The sequence below is a fragment of the Protobothrops mucrosquamatus genome, unplaced genomic scaffold (genome assembly GCF_001527695.2).
Source record: "Protobothrops mucrosquamatus isolate PMUCROS unplaced genomic scaffold, P.Mucros_1.0 scaffold337, whole genome shotgun sequence".
Lineage (NCBI taxonomy): Eukaryota > Metazoa > Chordata > Lepidosauria > Squamata > Viperidae > Protobothrops > Protobothrops mucrosquamatus.
Window position 1 is genome coordinate 937,583 of NW_015386675.1, and position 17,497 is coordinate 955,079.

The following is a 17,497-nucleotide window of genomic DNA, read 5'->3' on the forward strand; positions in this document are numbered from 1 at the left end:
GTATTCTTCTGTTTTTACACTACAGCCTATAGTGTTACTTTTTATACTTACTTGTTTTCTTTAAAGACCAGTATTCCCTTCAGCTTTTTTCTAGTTTTGGTAACCAAATATTGCCAGAGAGGAAAGATGACCTCTTACAATTCCAATAATATACCAAACTTTAGGAAACTTTCTTTCAGGGTTTAGAATATTTATGTAGTTAAATGATCTACATCTGTTCAGTCCCAAGTAATTGTTTTACAAATTATTCTCAACCTTCCTTTAAAGATACCAGCTTCCAAAATGTAGAATCTAGATCATATATTAGTATAAACAGCTGCAAATAAATACAATACATATTTTAAAACAAAATTGCTAGGCTCTTTTTAACAAGGCAGTTGTCAATCACAGGGGACAGAGCAATGTACACTATCTGTGCAGGCTTCTGTGATGATTTATCACCTGCTTTCCTCCCTCTTACAATATATCTGAATTTCCTTGAAAACAGCACAGGCCATGGTATTGATCTGTGAAAGCTTACAGAGACTAGTAACTATCAGTTATTTCACAGAATAACTGAGAAACTCAGCTAAATAAATAAATGTACTGTATTTTGAGATTCAGTTGCTTTCTAATATGCAAGGCATCATTTCTTGCTACCAACTACAAAAAATAAATGAATGTGGCTGCCAAGGTAAGTGTACATCCAGGCAACTTTGGCGTGAAATCTGATAAGTTGCTTAAGGAATGAAGCAGGGGAAAAATTATTGGAGATGAGATCCAAAAGAATATGCCAAAATTTTGCTATTTCACATATGAATTATTTTTGCAGGTATGGGACTTTCTTAGAGATACTTACATTAATTCCTCACCATGGCAGCAAATACTATGTGGAATGGTACTATCAGTACCACAGTAAGGATTTTCTACAAATGGTTGAAAACTGATCAAAGAGAGAAGCAACCTGGAATTAAGGAGAAACTTCCTGACAGTGAGGACAATCAACTAGTGGAACAGCTCACCCCCCAGAAATCGTGGGTGCTCCATCACTGGAGATTTTTAAGAAGAGACTAGACATTCACCTGTATGAGACGGTATAGGTTCTCCTGCTTGAGCAGGGGGATGGACTAGAAGACCTCCAAGGTCCCTTCCAGCTGTATTCTACAATTAATGCAATTTTGTCCAATTTTAACTGGCTATATTATTCATATAAAAACAAGATTATGTCATTCATACCCAAGGTAATAATTGGTGGCCTCTTAATCCTACTAGAGCCCTCAGAATTCATTTGCCACCAAAGAGAAACAAGAAGGTAATAAACACTTATAGCAGGGGGAAAAATAGGATTACGTCTCTGATAGGTTAACCAAAATAAATAAATAAATCCAATCCCCATAAAAAAAGAGAACTGGAAGAAAAACCAAACCATTTTCTTTTCCATCAGTTTTTTCTCCATTGCCTAGGTGTTAGAAACATTTTACCATTGAAGTCTTCAATATGATAAAAGATAAGAAAATTGTTACACATAGCTGTTGTACAACCTTCTCGCTAAACATTTGGTATAAGCAAGATACTTACCTAACACTTTTAATTATTTTAACCATTTATGCTTATTTTAACCATTTATGCTTTCAAATGCCCATCCATAGTATTTGAAGATGGGATATAACCACACTAGTTTATCCAATAGGCTTCTGAGAAAATTATATTAAATTTACATTTATCTTAACTGAATATATTGCAGACCATTCTTATCATGCTATAGTGTTTTTTATTTGTTCCTTAAGTCACCAGTGTTGACTTCTGGTGTCTACCTGAACAAGTCCCTGCAGTTTTCTTGACAAGATTTTCAAAAGTGGTTGGCCATTGCATCCTTCTTCCCAGGGTTGAGAGACAGGCTGACCCAAAATCACTCAGTTGGCATTGTGCCTAAGATGGGAATACTGAAGATCTGTTTCCTAGTTTCTGCCCTGATGTCTTAGCCACCCCCCACCCCGGAACGTGGCTGAGTTAGTAAAACATGTTAACTAGTAGGACAACTAAATAATTCTAAACCTAATCCCAAACCTTATTTTTCCCAAATGTGAATGATTCTCTTCACTTATGGGCAATGGAAAGCACTCTACTGTTAGATATTGTAGTAGAGAAGGCAAAGATACTTTACACCAGAGAATGCATAGACTAATCAGGGATCACCAACCTTTCTGGGTTGGCGGCCTGGTGGGAAAGGGAGGGGCAGACATCTTTATGCGTGTATGCGCACACATCCAAATGTAGTTGCACGTGCGTACAATGGGGCCATGAGTATGCGCACTCCGTAAATGGGGCTGCTAGCGCCAGCGCAAAGGTCACACCGAGACTAGCACTGGCATATAGGGTCGCGCTGAGGATAGCGTGAGGCTAGCAGGCTAGAGCTGGCGCGAGTCAGGCCCTCAGTGCCAGTGCAAGGGTCGCGCCGAGGCTAGTGCCGGCGCAAGGGTCGCGCCAAGAAGCAATGGCCCGGTAGTGGGCTGCAGCCCATAGGTTGGGGACATCTGGACTAGATTAATACATATCTCTTACAGCCTGTTTTATGAGACAAGTTAATTCTCAATATATGCTTAAGTCATACTCAACATTCTGTTCTATGTCAGGGCAGTGATTCAGAAAACACACTGTGTAGGTGAACAAATAACTGAGGCGTAACACAATTTGTGAAAAAAGAACAAAACTGCTGCTATTGGATCCACCGGTACAGAAATGCATTGTAGGAGCTATTTAAATATCAATACTACTTCAGTCAGGAATATGAGTGGGAAGCAAAAACTTTTCTCTCACCAGTGATTGTGACTGTGACAAAATGGCAAGATAGGTTTCTCTTTTCCTGTGCTAATAAATTATTGATAAAAAGTGTAGAGAATAGAGCCATTTCTTCTATATCTTGGGCTGTTGGGGCAGTGTAGCAAATCTGAGCTTAGACATTGATCCTATTGCTGAGACAATCTGGGGAAAGATAAGCAAGGACTTGCACCCAGCCGTAGCATGCCAGAAACTGGGTCACGCAAACAAGCAAAGCTCCATCTGTGGGATGCAGGCAGCATGTGAAAACACACCTCCTCAGGTCCGTTGAAAAACCTCTCTCCATGGAACCAGTCCCTGGTGCCCAAAAGGTTGAGGGCTACTGGTGTATATGAAATGGAAATATGAGCAGCATTCAACTATTCATAATTGTAACTATTTTTTGTTTATTTTTATCCCACGTATTTTATTTATACAAACAACTAAAAGCAGCAAACATACCCAACACACTCTCCTCCTTCTATTCTCCCTACAATAAATAACCCTGTGAGTGGGTTGGGCTGAGACACAGTGACTGGCTCAAAGTCACCCAGCTGGTTTTTATGGCTGAGGCAAGACTGGAACTCAGAATCTCCTGCTTTGTAGCCTGGTGCCTATGATCAAACTATAACTTTTAAGTACTTAGGGTCATCAGAAAACAGACTGCACTGTTATTGTTCATACAATATGTAAATTTAATCAAACTAAACATAGCTGTTTTACTACTGATTACAGAAGTGCGTGCTGCCTAATAAAATAGAAATTGTGCTGCGTATCTTTCAATTTAAAGAGTTCTAAGACCACCCCATATGAACTTTAATATACATATTGTGACTGCACAAGAATCTGGTTCAGACTTGCTTAATGACAAGACCTATTTCCAATGGGGCTTTCCATTCCTTAAGGCTTTGAAAACATGTTTGAAATTCAGATACTGTGATGTGACTGCCTAAGACCAGAATAGTGCAAGCAATGGTATTCTTTGTGACACTCTATGGAGGCAAAAGATGAACTTTCATGAAACAGGATAGGAAGAGCCTTGACATTTTTGAATTTTGGTGTGCAGAAGTCTCCTGAGAATACAAAGATTATCAGACAAATCTCACTCAAGGCACAAATAACAAAGCTCAAATTATTCTACTTCAGACATATTATGGGAAGATAGAAAAGGCTCTAATGCTGGGAAAGTTGGAAGGATACAAGGGGACAACTAGCAGCAAGGTGAATGGACACAGTGATGAGTATATGCTTAGAAGACCAGGTAAGAAGAAAATCTATGTAATTGCTAAGAGTTGACAAAAACTTAAAGACACATAATCAAATCCCAAAGGCAATCTTAGAAAACATAAAAATTGCTGAAGAACACAAGGAAAGAGTACTTCAGAACCAAATAATGCTTTTTCACTACACATAATTTTGAACAGAAAGAAAAAATTTAAAAATTTAAAATGAAATTATGCAAAATGAGCAAATGCAGTATATTTACATAATTTATCAACTCATAAGAAACCAAGGTGTCTCAGGAGAATGTAACCTTGAACAATAGCACTGGATATGAAAATATGCAGAATTCCACTACTAGCAAGACATTCTTAGAGCAGGAGTAGAGAGAATGTACCCATACAAGGGCTGCTGAAGAGCTAGTGTGAGAAAGAGAAGGCAAGAATTACAGTACACAAGATTTCAAAGATACATAACAACAAGTTTTAAACTGGTTGTTCTGATAATCTGCCAATTTAATTTAGTCCTCCCTCAATAGAGGGGGAGGAATAAGACAACACCTATCTCCAGTCTATAACACAACTCTTGCAACAGTTCCAAGAAGATTCCACAACCAATTGCAATGATTCAGGTGACCCTGAGGGCACAGATAAACACTCCCAAATGGCCTCAACAGCTCTCACTAACAACCAGATGACTGCAAAGAAATACATTTCCCCTCACCATCCTCTCAGAACCTATCCTGAAAGAACTGCTGAAACTTCTTGGATGAGATACAAAATGTTTTCTTCTCTTCCTCAAGGAAAAAACATGCCTTTTGACGGAAAAAAAAAAAAAGCACCTTTGAGACAACTATGACCTGGATGACTATCTCCACAGACATTTTGCCAATTTAGTTATCGTTAAGTATTTCTATGTACACAAGGTTGATGGCAATACCAACAAATCCTAGAAGTACATCTTACTAACATGGCCTCTTGATCACAACTCTCAGGATTATGATACAGAATTTCTAATAATTATTAGAAATTATTAATGTTTAGCAATCACTGTATTATTCCTAGTGTTGCAACCTTGAGTGGACTGAAAGACTCTTAAGAATATATTCTAGTCTGCTTGCTGCAAACTATGCATTTGTGCTAGTGCTATGGTTTAATTTATGTTTTCATGATATAGCATTTCTGTTGCAGAAATATCTCCTGCTTCAAAATTATTACATCCTTTCATTTAAATTGAGAATAGTAGAGAGCCAGTTTGGTCTAGTGTTTAAGGCACCAGACTAGATAACAGGAGGCTATGAGCTCAAGTTCTCCCTTAGCCATGAAAGCCAGTTGGGTGACTTTGGGCCAGTCATCTCTCGACAAGCACAAGTAACCAGCAACAGTTGAGTTCTAAGAACTAAAAGTTTATTACATGCTACCTTTCCATAAGGCTCCAATCTTATATACATTGAATATGAATAAGGAAGATCCATCTAACTCAATATGTCTCCAGAATAAACTTAGTATTATACACGTCACTTTAAAATACTATTTTTATCTATTGGTATTTGTTGGTTCAATATCCCTTAATTTTTAATCTTCCGTTTTAAAAGCTACAATATTAAATTTAAAATTTTCACAGAGTGGGAGAAATCTATCTTGCTGCCATTCTTTTCCAGAGCTCTCTTCCCATCAGGCTATTCTGGGGAGTTCTTTAGCCTTTTGGAGAAGATACTAAGTGAACAGCAAGAGCTATGGAGAGGAGAATTCTCTCTCTTTCAGGTTCTATGGAACAAAGATTATTGGATTTCATTCTATTATTTTGTTCCTGATACCATTAATGTTTTCTCTTCTGAGATTATTTTAAAGAACTAAGATGTAAATAAGCAGTAGCATTTATTTGTACAAGTAGACCTTGCCTAACTACCACAATTGGGACCGGAATCTCAGTCATTGAGCAAAGTGGTCATTAAATGAGACACCATGTGACTGCTTTTTTCAAAAACCACAATTTCTGCACTCCCTGTTCTCACAGGTGGTTAAGTATATGGAGTCCCAGGTAAGATGTGTGAGATGGGGAAAACTCTGGGAGGCCCAGCAGAGGCCATGCCTGAGTGTCTCTCCACGCAGGAGCTGAAAATCCTCTTTGCTGAAATCCAAGCAAGAGTTTCAGCCCCTGAGCAGACACACACACACACACACACACACCTCATAAGCACCCAGATCACAATTCTATGATTACAAAGGAAATGCAAAAGCCATAACTTTGGGTACAGGTTCCACGTCTCTTTGTTCATTACCTTCATAATTTTGAATGGCTGTTAAAATTACAAAAACTCAACAAGCTATCAATCTAAGCATGTGTGTTAATTATATAATTCATTACAGAAGAATAGGTCATATAAAATGGTAAAATCTTTGAAAAAGGATAAACATGACAATGTAAAGATAGGGCTTAACTGTCTCAATTATTTTAATACAAGTAAAAGCTTGCTCCCTCAAAATCAGGAAATAATCAAGAAATTCAGGTTCATCCAAGTGCAAAATATTGCAATACCCTCCTTTTAATTATCATCCACCCAGCATATTCCTCCCCAATAAAATAAATGTAATCCTAAGTGCCAAAAGATGATTTGACTACCATCCTGTTCTACATCAAGTGTATTGCAATCTGATTCTTTACAGGTCATGGATCCAATGCCCATTTAAATGTGTATTCTTAGTGAATGACTATGACTGACTTGGCCAATCTCCAACTATTCATAATTTTCTTCCATTTTAGTATATAAAAAATGTCTCCTTATCATTCACTAAGCCAACACAGATCTTCATACCATGAATTCATACATAATAGGCATTTATAATATAGGAATGAATAAAAGACAAATTATCAGTATGCATATTCCTTAATAAAGTTTATTGCCTTATAACTATGCTTAGGAAAATACACTCAAGGGTTAATATGCAATTTAGTTTAACACTTTATAATTTGAACAAAGACTTGTACATAGTTTAGGTAAATAAAAAACCCAGGACATGTGATCTGTTCTGATTTTACATCTATTACAATTGTATAAAAGCACTTCATGCACTACAGTAGATAGCAAGCACGAACAAATTACCTTTGGTTTAAATTGAGAGAATAATACAAGTATTGCACTGTTAAAAGCATCAAACACGGTGCAACCAAACATAAAACATTTCAGTGCCAGCTTACAAAAAGTTCTTTAGCTAGTGTGATTTGAATTTTAAGAGGTGGAAAATTGTATATTTATTGAAACAATTCCTGAACCTATTTGGATATCAATACTGTACCTCAGCATGTTAGCTACATAGTGAAGATTCAATAAATTTAAATGAACTTCTCTTTACAACTTATCAGCAAAACGTATTATATACTGAAATCATTAATGCTGTGCATAAACTGACCTGTCAGTTTGCCTATAACAAGAATTGAAACTTCTAGGTCACAGGTGGCCTTTTAGCACCCTGAGATTGCACCACTGAAATTCAGCAGAGAATACCCAACTTTCAGCAGTGCAATTTTTAAAAACTTGTATCCTCCCCCACCAAAGTTAGAATAGTGATAGGAACAGGAGGCCTCTGCGAGGCAGATCATTCACTTTTTTAAAAAATAGTCCAAAACAGCCTCAAATCACACAGCCATAATATGGCAGCATTTTAAACCACATGGGGAAATAAGGGTGAAAAACTGGAGCAGTTTGCCACTCTGATGCCCCCTGCTCCCATTCTCTCTCTTAGATCTCCTCCAAAAGGCTTTAAATGGGTTGAAAAATAATGTTAATTCCAGCGACACCTACGAATCATTGGAAAGCATCCTTTTTTCTCCAGCTGGCTGCGGGTACGAATTGCAGTCCTCAGACTAAAAAGGGTTGCCACTCCTGCCTTATGTCTAAATCAAGCTCCAGATAGCAGCAATATTCAGTTGTATTGCAAGTTCCTACTTATCCTTTAATTTACTTGTAGAATTTAATTTAAGTATTTGTATCCACAAACACTAACAGTGCTACTATCTATAGTGCTCAACATGACATACTAAAGTATTTGTCAAGTTGAGATGTTGCAATATGCACTGCTGCTATAAGAAGCCTTCTTTTAGTATAGAAGCTGGAAAAAAAATCCAAATCCTTATTATCTTAATGTTCAATTTAAGAAATAACTACCTTAAGCAAACATATATTATGTTATATATACTTTTATTCCTAATTTATTCATCCATTAGCTACATCTAACATGAAGATAGGAGTGACATTTCATCTTTTACTGGTATATTTTAAAACATGTAATTCTGTCTTTTTCTAAACAGACAACAGGTAATAATATATTGGGATTTATGATAGTTATAAAGCCAATAAATCTCAAGACACATCATAATATCACTGGCATATTTGTTCTTTTAACACTTCATTCCTTTGCATTCTCATGCTCAAGAATACAGGCACTATTTTCTAATCCCTTCTACTGTGAAACCTTTATCTCTAATCATTTTCTAGTACCTATTTCAAGTCATATATCATTTTAACATCAAGTTATCTGATGTGATTAACACTATTACTACTACATATCTGCCTTTTTTTCTCTAACCAACTTGGTTTAAGAAAATTGCTAGTAATGTAGGCCAAGGCCACAAAGGCTCTTACAAAATGGAAGTATCTCTCTTAAAATAGGAAGACATTTAAAAAAATCCACAGAGTAATGGAGTTTCCAGTCTCTGTCCAACCCTCATATAAAACAACAATATTTTACATCCGTCAACAGAACTGTGAATAATGCTACTTTAGCTAACTGGTTAGGAAGACAATTCCGCAATGTTTAATGGATCAACATAAATATAGTTGCAACTTGATTCTCAGTTGACAATGATTGTCACAGCGAAGTAAGTTTTGACATAGTTTTCCACACACAAATAACTAACATTACACAATTTGTTTTTGCCCAAAAGGGTTTTTCTCTCTCAGATCTTTGGCCTCTATTGCAAATCTGCCATCCACACCTATACAAAAGTGTTAGGTTTCTCAATTCAGCCTAATTATGTTGAAATAGCTATAAACATTTCCAGGAAAAAAGAGAAGGGAATATGGAAAAATTAAATATAATCCAAACTATAATGCAAGATCAGTTTTCTTCAAGGGAAAAAATTAAATATTATAGTTTGTTTCAATATTTTTGAAGCAGCAAATAAGTCTCTTGTTAGCCATCTGGAGATATAATCAAGAGATTCTCATGCATACACAGTAAGACATGAACCAAAAAAAAATTCAAGAACACAGCAATGGGGCTTTGCAGCAGATTGTGGACTTTGACAATGCAAGTTTTCGTATCTGCTAATTTGCTGTATTGGAAATCACACTTACATCTATAAATTTACAAAAAGAAAAATTATTTGAAAATGAAGAAGAATGAAAGGTTGCATGCTCAGTTTTGCTATCTGTAGCTTTTCATTGTGTTTTCAAAACATTCAAGCAAATCTTACCTGTTAATAAAGTCTTTAAAATAAAGTTGTGCTTCTCTCCCTGTGCCTGAACATTTATTCTTCAGATATCTGATCATTTCAATTTTTCTTTATGTGAATTATAAAAAAGGATCAATGGGTGATTAGAACTTGATTTAATGCAAATGGAAATTTTTACAACTGACATTTTCAAGGTTTGTTGCTTACCAGGATTTTTTTTATTTATTGGACTTTGAAATGAGCGATTTGATTCTATCAAGGCAATTTCAGAGTATAACAGAGTATAATTAACACTCACTGAAATAAATGCACATTGGGAAAAAGCATAATGTAATATGAGCTATGGTCCAAGCCTTTTATTTTTGTGATAATTAATTATTCATTACAATGGATATTTCATTTATAATGCTAGCAATGTCTTAAAACCAAGTAAGTACTTCTATTAATACTTTTAATTTCACCAAGAAATGAAGAAGCATGGCAAAAATATTTGTAATGCAAAAAAGCAGAAGTATTATCTGTATTAAAACAGAATATATACAAATAACAATGGGCTGGGTCCATAATTCTTCTAATGAAGAAAGCTCTTTAAATGTAAACTTATATAGAGATTTAAGTTTAAATAGCCTTCTTAAAGGAAGGATAAGTTCCCAATTTTCATTAGAGAGAACCCCTATAAAGACATCGTGCAGTTCTATTGAAGCTAATAGGAACATGTGACTTATTTGTACAACTCTAACATAGTTAAATCAGAAATATACAGAAATATTTGTCCAAAATGATGTAATTAATAAAGCAATTTTATAGGCCTGTTACCTTTTTTAAAAAAAACCATACCAACCAATATAGAATCAGAAAGTTACAGTCAAAAGAAGCAGAGAATACTGGCCATGATAAGCAACAAACCTGAAAGTGTCAACCTTAAGGGAAGAAACTGATTTAACAAAACTAAACATGCATATATAAAATGTACATATACAACAAAAATACTAAAACTCCTAAAGATTTAAACTGCATAGGTAAAAATAAAAACAATTATGTGCAACATTTTTCTTGTCTTAAAGCACAAAAGGAAATGACCTTGTTTTAAAGAAGTATTTACCAAATTATGGATTCACCAATCAATAGATGGAAAGAACTTCAAGATTTTGGCTTGCTGATCATGATTGGGGGACCTGAAATGTATATGCAAATTAAAAATACGTTCATGAATTTTTTTTTACCGCTAATGAACCTCATTTTTTCCAAAAGTGCTCTTTTTACAAAATAAGCTACTGTGTTTCTTGTACAGCTGAGTTTTTTTAAGCACTCACCCTACCAATACATTAAGATAAACAAGAACCAAAACAGATTCTACTAGGAGCATCAACGTTATATATTTTTTATTTCTAAGATTCCATTTATATAACAACTTTGTTAGCAAAGATGGCCTGGGTACTTGGCAAATTTTCAAAGAGTTATTAAGCAACCTCAGGATTTTGTATCCAGAATTCATGCTCATCTTTTAAGGAAGAGGTTCTGCATGGAATAAGCTGTTAATGTATTAAAATTGGTATTCCCTGATCATATAATCTATATCTAGAACATCCCCATTTGTGGACTGGCAGTATTCTGATCATCAGAAACGTATGGGCACATTTGAACACATCAGATATATTCAACAATTGTTCTTATCCATATAGTTCTGGTGTTCACCTATTGCAATGGCACAGAACTGCATGAATTTCCATACTGTGGTAAGTGTGCATAAATGGGACTCAAGAAGCAGTTCTAGTAGGTGATCAAAAATATAGCACGTTGAAGTAAACTCTGGTTATTTCATTTTCTCCATTAAGGGAAAGAGAGGAGCAGAATACGCCTGAGACTTTTTCAGGTTAAACTTTCTCCTTGCAATGTATTAAATAGACAGGAACAGACTTGGGGCTTAATCAACTGGTACCATCTACAATTCAAGCTCCATGGAAATAAACAGACCTCTGCAAGAGCATGAGCGTAGTTTTGCATACTTCTATGCATTTTCAGCTCATTCCTAAAGAGCTTGTACAGGAGCAACTCCCATGAACGTTGCCCTGGGCTGTCCATTCCTAAACCTATGAAGTTGTACATATATATCTGTTGCAAATCAACAGAAACACACAAGTGATTCAAGGGCTGTATCCCAAAGACTTTTGTCACCTTTGTAAGCCACAACATTTCATACCCTATTTGCCTTCTCTAATCAAAGAGAAACAAATAGTTAATTAGTTCAACATTTCTTCAAAGGTCGGGGGAAATAACCAACCAACAACTTAATAGTAAAAGCAAACTGAGCTTAAGCAAAGATTCTACAAGAACTGTACCTAAGCTCTAGAGGATTTTACAAAAAGGAATAAATTGTCATTAAACTGTTTGGTTAATCTTGCTCCTTTGTTGCCTTCTCAAGATAGTATACATTTACCAAATGTCGGTTCAGATGCTTACTGTATTCACCCTTTTTTTTAAATGATCGGTCACAAAATATACACACATAGTTCTCCTTTGTAGCTTTAGCCTCTGCTACTTCTTGGGGTGATTTCTGACCTGTTTTTTCTTGGGCCGTCCGAGCACCATTTAATCCAGAATCATCACTGCCTTCTGATATGTTGTCACTTATATCGCTGCCATCATGACTATGGATACCTTCATCCTCTTCCACATCCTGATTTTCATTCACTATTGTGCCACTTGGTGATGATGAAGCCAAATCTGCTCCAGTATTTTGTTCAAGTTTTTCTGGTTTTTGGTGAGGTTGAGCTCCTGCTAGGTCTTCAGCCTTTAATTGTTTCATAGAACAAACATCTTCTGGATGTGCTTTATTCATTCTCTCTTTGTCACATGTTTGCACTGACCGTATTTCTTGTACTAAATCTGGATCAGTCACACTTTCCATCTCACAGGTTTGTGTCATCTGAATATCTTGGCATAAATCTGGTAAAATGTCCTTTGCTTCTTTTTCCATGGTGGTATTTGAATCCACAGAGCTGGTCCCAGGCATAACTGCCAGTCCTGTTTCAGTATTATTCTCTGAAACAGCTTTTGCAATCTCCTCTTGTTCTGTAAGTATTTCTTGGTTTTTCATCTCTACTGGGATATTTGTATCTATGTGCTGTTCATGTATCTCTTGATGTACATTATTTTCAGGTGCAAATTGATTCTCTCCATCAATGAGAAGCACAGGTTCCTGCTCACTGGAAGAAGTATTAGATGACTTCCTTTGTCTTTCATGGATAAGAAAACATTCCTTAGGAACAGAAGCTTCATCTGCGATCTTTTTGCTGTCAGAAATGTTATTGTTCTTAGCAGCTTTATTCTTCAAATATTTCCTTTTTTTGTTTTTTTTAAGGCAAGTATTTGACTTTTTGGTCACCTCCAATTTGCTTTCACCCTGACTCTTAGGTTGTAGTTTTTCGGTTTTCTTTTTCTTTCTCACTATTACGTCAATATCTGTTGATAAATCTTTTGTCAATGAAATAGAGCTATTCTCTGCTTTCCTTTTTGCCTTCTTAGTTTTATTAGTTTTTTCAATTTTCACATTTTCTTCTTTTCTTTCATCAACTATTTTGCGGCTTCTTGTTGTGATCTGGCCTACGCTCGCAGTACTAGTTGGTTTCTTCTCTTTTGACAAACTCTCTTTCTTCTCCTCCTTTACAACTCTCTCATTTTTCTTTTCAGTCAACTCTTTCTTTGTTTGTTCTTGTTCTACTTTATTCTCAGTGTTAATGTTCTCAGAAGTGTTAACCTCATTCTTTTTAGTTCTTAATCTTACTTTTGAGACATCCATTGTGATATCACAGCAGTCTGGATGTCTGGATTTGATGTGATACTGCAAGTTACATTTCTTGGATGCAGCATATTCACAAACTGGGCAAAGGAATTGACGAGGGCTGACATGGAGTTCAACATGCTTCTTGAAATTGCTTCTGTCAGCTGTTTTGTAATCACAGTGGGGACAAGCCAATGGTTTGGGCCCATCATGAACCTGCCTTGCATGTCGAGTCACTTCATGCTGGTTTGATGCCACATAGCTGCACTGTTCACATTTGAATGGTTTCTCACCTAAAGCAAGGAAGAAGCAATTACTAACCATTACATTGCAAATCATAAATTATGTACAGCTACAGATTTATACAGTTCATCATGCTATTGAACTTCTTGCATTTAAGAATAATTTGATTTTCCACTTAACATGTTCACAAAAAAGCAACAAAATACAAGAAAGAAAACAAACATGCAAGAAATCATTAGACATTCCATCTATGTTATATACATACCAGAAGATCACTCTACAGTATTATTAGCATTTGGAATCCAAACCAAACTGGTCCATTGAAGGCAATGTAGAAAAATGGAAATTATAGATGAATAGTTATCTTACAAAATTATTGTACACATCCCCAAAGAGAATATACTCTCATGAAGGAAAAACAGTTCCCCCAACCCACTGCTGGCAGCATAATATTGTAATATTTTGAATGTAAATCAAACCATTTGGATAATCAGTGTATTTTACTTTATTATTCTGAGCAAAAATGATGGATAAGCTGACAACAAAAAGGAATGTTAAACATACTGATTTTTGCTGCTGCAATTTAACTTTCATATTGTTACAAAATGTTTGCAAAATTATGTAGTTGAGCAAACTGAATAGGATAAATGATTTGGGGGTTTGTTTGTGTATTGTATTTATAAAAATGTTGTTTCCCTCAAGCATGCTTCTATCACTCTTCTGGCGCTATTCTCCCAAATACACAATAACACTCACATTTGAACAATAAAATTGAAAGAACAATAAGGAATGTTTATAATAAACTGCTACAAGTAGCAGTCAATACAGATAGTTACAACCACAACTGGACTGGAATTTATGATGCTAAGTGAAGTCATAAAATGAGATATCACATGCAATTATTAAACGAGAATCACTGGTTGTTAAGCAGAGGGAGTCCTAAGTAGACTGAGTGGGGGCACTTCAGGGGATTCGGGGAGGCTGGGGGAGGCCGTGTGCAACTGGGGGAGGGTGTTATAGTGCAGTGCGAGTACAGGGAAACTAGGGAAAGAAGCCACAGCCACCCCGGAAGCCTTAATCACCCCAGCTTGGCCCACCAGTGTGGTGTAAAGGCACCACATCCTGAGAAGTGCCAAATGCCCAGGAAATGTCCACAGCAGAGTGCAAAACACCCAGTATTCAGAAAGCATTGAACACCCAGGGAAACATCAAATCCCCAGGAAGCTCCAACAGGGCAGAGCAAAGCAGCTGCCCTCCCATCCCTGCCAGAAGACCTTCGCTGCCCTGTATTCCACCATGCCAACTGACCTTCATTGTCTTTTTTGTCCTGTTGCTGACAAGGCATGTCCAAGCCTGGCCATTTGCTGCTGGCCATGGTAGGCCTTCCAAGGCCATTTGCACAATTCTCCAAACAACATGCAGCCTTGCCAGCTCATGAAGGGCCTTCTCGTAAGTCTTTGGAAGGCTTCAAAACCTCACTAGGCCTCACATGATTTGGAGAAGACCACACACGGCCTATGGAAGGCCTGGTGCAGTCAGCAGCTGCCTCACAAGGGCATGCTTGGTCAGCAGCAGAAGCAAGAAAATGGCAAAGGTTAGCTTGGACAACGGGAGACACGGAATGTAGAGGGATAGAAGAGCATAGATGGGGAAGATGATGGGGAAATTGAAGCACTTCTGTAGTCATAAGTAGGGGCAGGCTGCCAAGGGCTCGAATTTTCATCACATGGCTATGGAAGTGCTACACTGGCCCTAACTTTGGGCATAGATTTCAGCTATCAGTACTGTTATATGTTTAGCTGAGTGACACAGACAATCCAAAAGAAAATGCATACAAGTACAAACACAACATCAAAGTTCAAAAAACATCCTGTGGATTAAGCAATAAGAGTTAAAAATATTGCTCACAGGCTTCAAATTGGTTTCCTTCCTAACCCCTAAAACTAGTGTTCTAACTAAGCAAGCTCTATTCAAGGCTTCATTGATCCAGGCTCATGAGCATTCTTTGCATTTAATCTTAAGCTTTGGAAGATATGCAAGAAGGCAATGGGTTGCACTATTACCTAGTGAGCTGTGGATTACACTGAGTACCAGGTAGTAGAGATTACCAACTCTCTTGTACAGTGCCAAAATGGAAAAAGGGGCTTAGCCTTTCTGCACTGCATTGCTACTACACATATCACTGATAGCATGCTATATACCATCCACTCAATTCTGTATAGCACAGCATCTCTATATCCCCATAATGGATTGGCTTCCTACTCTAAAAAGCAAACGGCTGTTAAACAAAGGCTATGTGGGTCAACAAAGAATCGAAGGGCCAGGCTACAGAAACTGCTGCTGCATCAGTAACTGTTACTTTTATACTCTTTCTAGAATAGGTTTTTTTTTTCCTCAGAAGACCTTTTCAATAACGCATTATTTTACAGGATAATCAATTCATACATGATATGATATATAATAAGATAAGATCAGCAACTTGGTATCCTCAAATGTCAGACCTTCCAACAATCCACATGATAACCAAGGCTTCCCAAAACCTGAACTGAATTAAAATAGAATTAATTTCTCAATATCACTAACAATTCACAAGCTTTGGCAAGCCTTTAAGATTTCAAGTGAGCTTTGGAAGGACCAGCGACCTGACAGGTTGCTAGCCCTTACTTTAACCAATTAAAGTAATGTGGGAAGTCAGATCCCCCCAGAAAAGGAAATATTAAAAGGGCAGAAAAATATATTTTTCCTCAAAAGGATTTTTAAAAGCAGAAACCAATCCAGCCCCCAAATCTCTCTGTCTCCAAGTAACAGCCAGCCCTATACAAATGCAAATGTAAAACTATCAGGAAAGCTGGAGCCAGAAGACAAAGACCTAAAATCTGCATACCTCACCCAAACTCTAAGAGTTATTAGCCCAGCCCCAGGGAAGCAGGATATGACTTTTGGGACATAATAGGACTAACCCATTACCATCAAGTATACCAGAGGCACACCTAGACTCAGGTCAGAATATGTGACACAGGAAATATCCTCAAAGTTCATGCCACAGGAACAGGAAACTATTCCAAACAAAAGGCTAGAGAGGGCATAAAAACCCCTTGCCCATGTGGTAAGCCCCTTCTCTCCTCTGGTCTTTCCTGCAAGAACCATCTTTCTGCTTCTTCAATAAACTGTAACCATCTTCCCAAAGCAGTCGCCATGTTGCTTATTTATCCCCGGCTTGGATGAACCAGGATGAAGACTTTACTCCCAACAATTCTCCCAACAGTAATCTAAGACAAATAAGTGTTTTGAACAATCATCACATTTTTAAAAATAAAAACAGCATAAAAATTCCTTTAAAAAAAGTTTGGAAATTAGAGGAAAGCATCTTCAAGAAGAGGAAGACTCAAAAACAAATGTAGGCACAAAATATGTCTATCACCCTCCTGCTTTAGAAAGCACTTCATATGTTCTGATGCATAAAATATATAAAACTGAATAGATCCTAAAATAGTGAATATAATTTTCTATAGGATTTGAGAAAATAAGAATAATGCAGCTTGAACTTTGCCTCTAACCAAAAATTAACATTCATTTTCCTAATAAGGCTTAGTCTGAGCATCAACAAACATACGTAATACTTAACAGAGATTAGCACTACAAAATAACAGCCTGCTTTTTGTTTTGCTTTTTTCTTAGTTCATACAGTCCTGCATTGCTAGCTTTCAGCATTTAATAGTTTAAGGTGGAAAACTCTGTAAAATGCTGCATGTGACTAAAATACCATCATAACTCTTTTGAACTGCCTTTTTACCAACCTGAATGAGTACGCATATGTCTCGTTAAATGAGTCTTCTGAGAACTTGAATAAGGGCACATGGAACATCGATAGGGACGCTCGCCTGTGAAAACAGAGCATTAAATCAAGTATAAAATACGTTGTCATAGAAAATTAAATTACTGTACTGGGTCAAAATTATTTTCCCAGAGACCAATATAGCTGGCAAATACTTCAAACATAAA

General features: G+C 36.7%; 1 protein-coding gene across 1 annotated transcript; it reads right to left on the minus strand.

The window, feature by feature from the left end:
* Positions 1-9,175: 9,175 nt before the first annotated feature.
* On the minus strand, positions 9,176-17,376 carry LOC107286919 (RE1-silencing transcription factor; the record flags this gene model as incomplete). Its single annotated transcript, XM_015815362.1, is given in 2 exon segments — positions 9,176-13,545; positions 17,293-17,376. Coding segments are annotated over 2 exon segments (1,743 nt in total). The 3' UTR covers positions 9,176-11,863.
* Between the last annotated feature and the right edge of the window lie 121 nt (positions 17,377-17,497).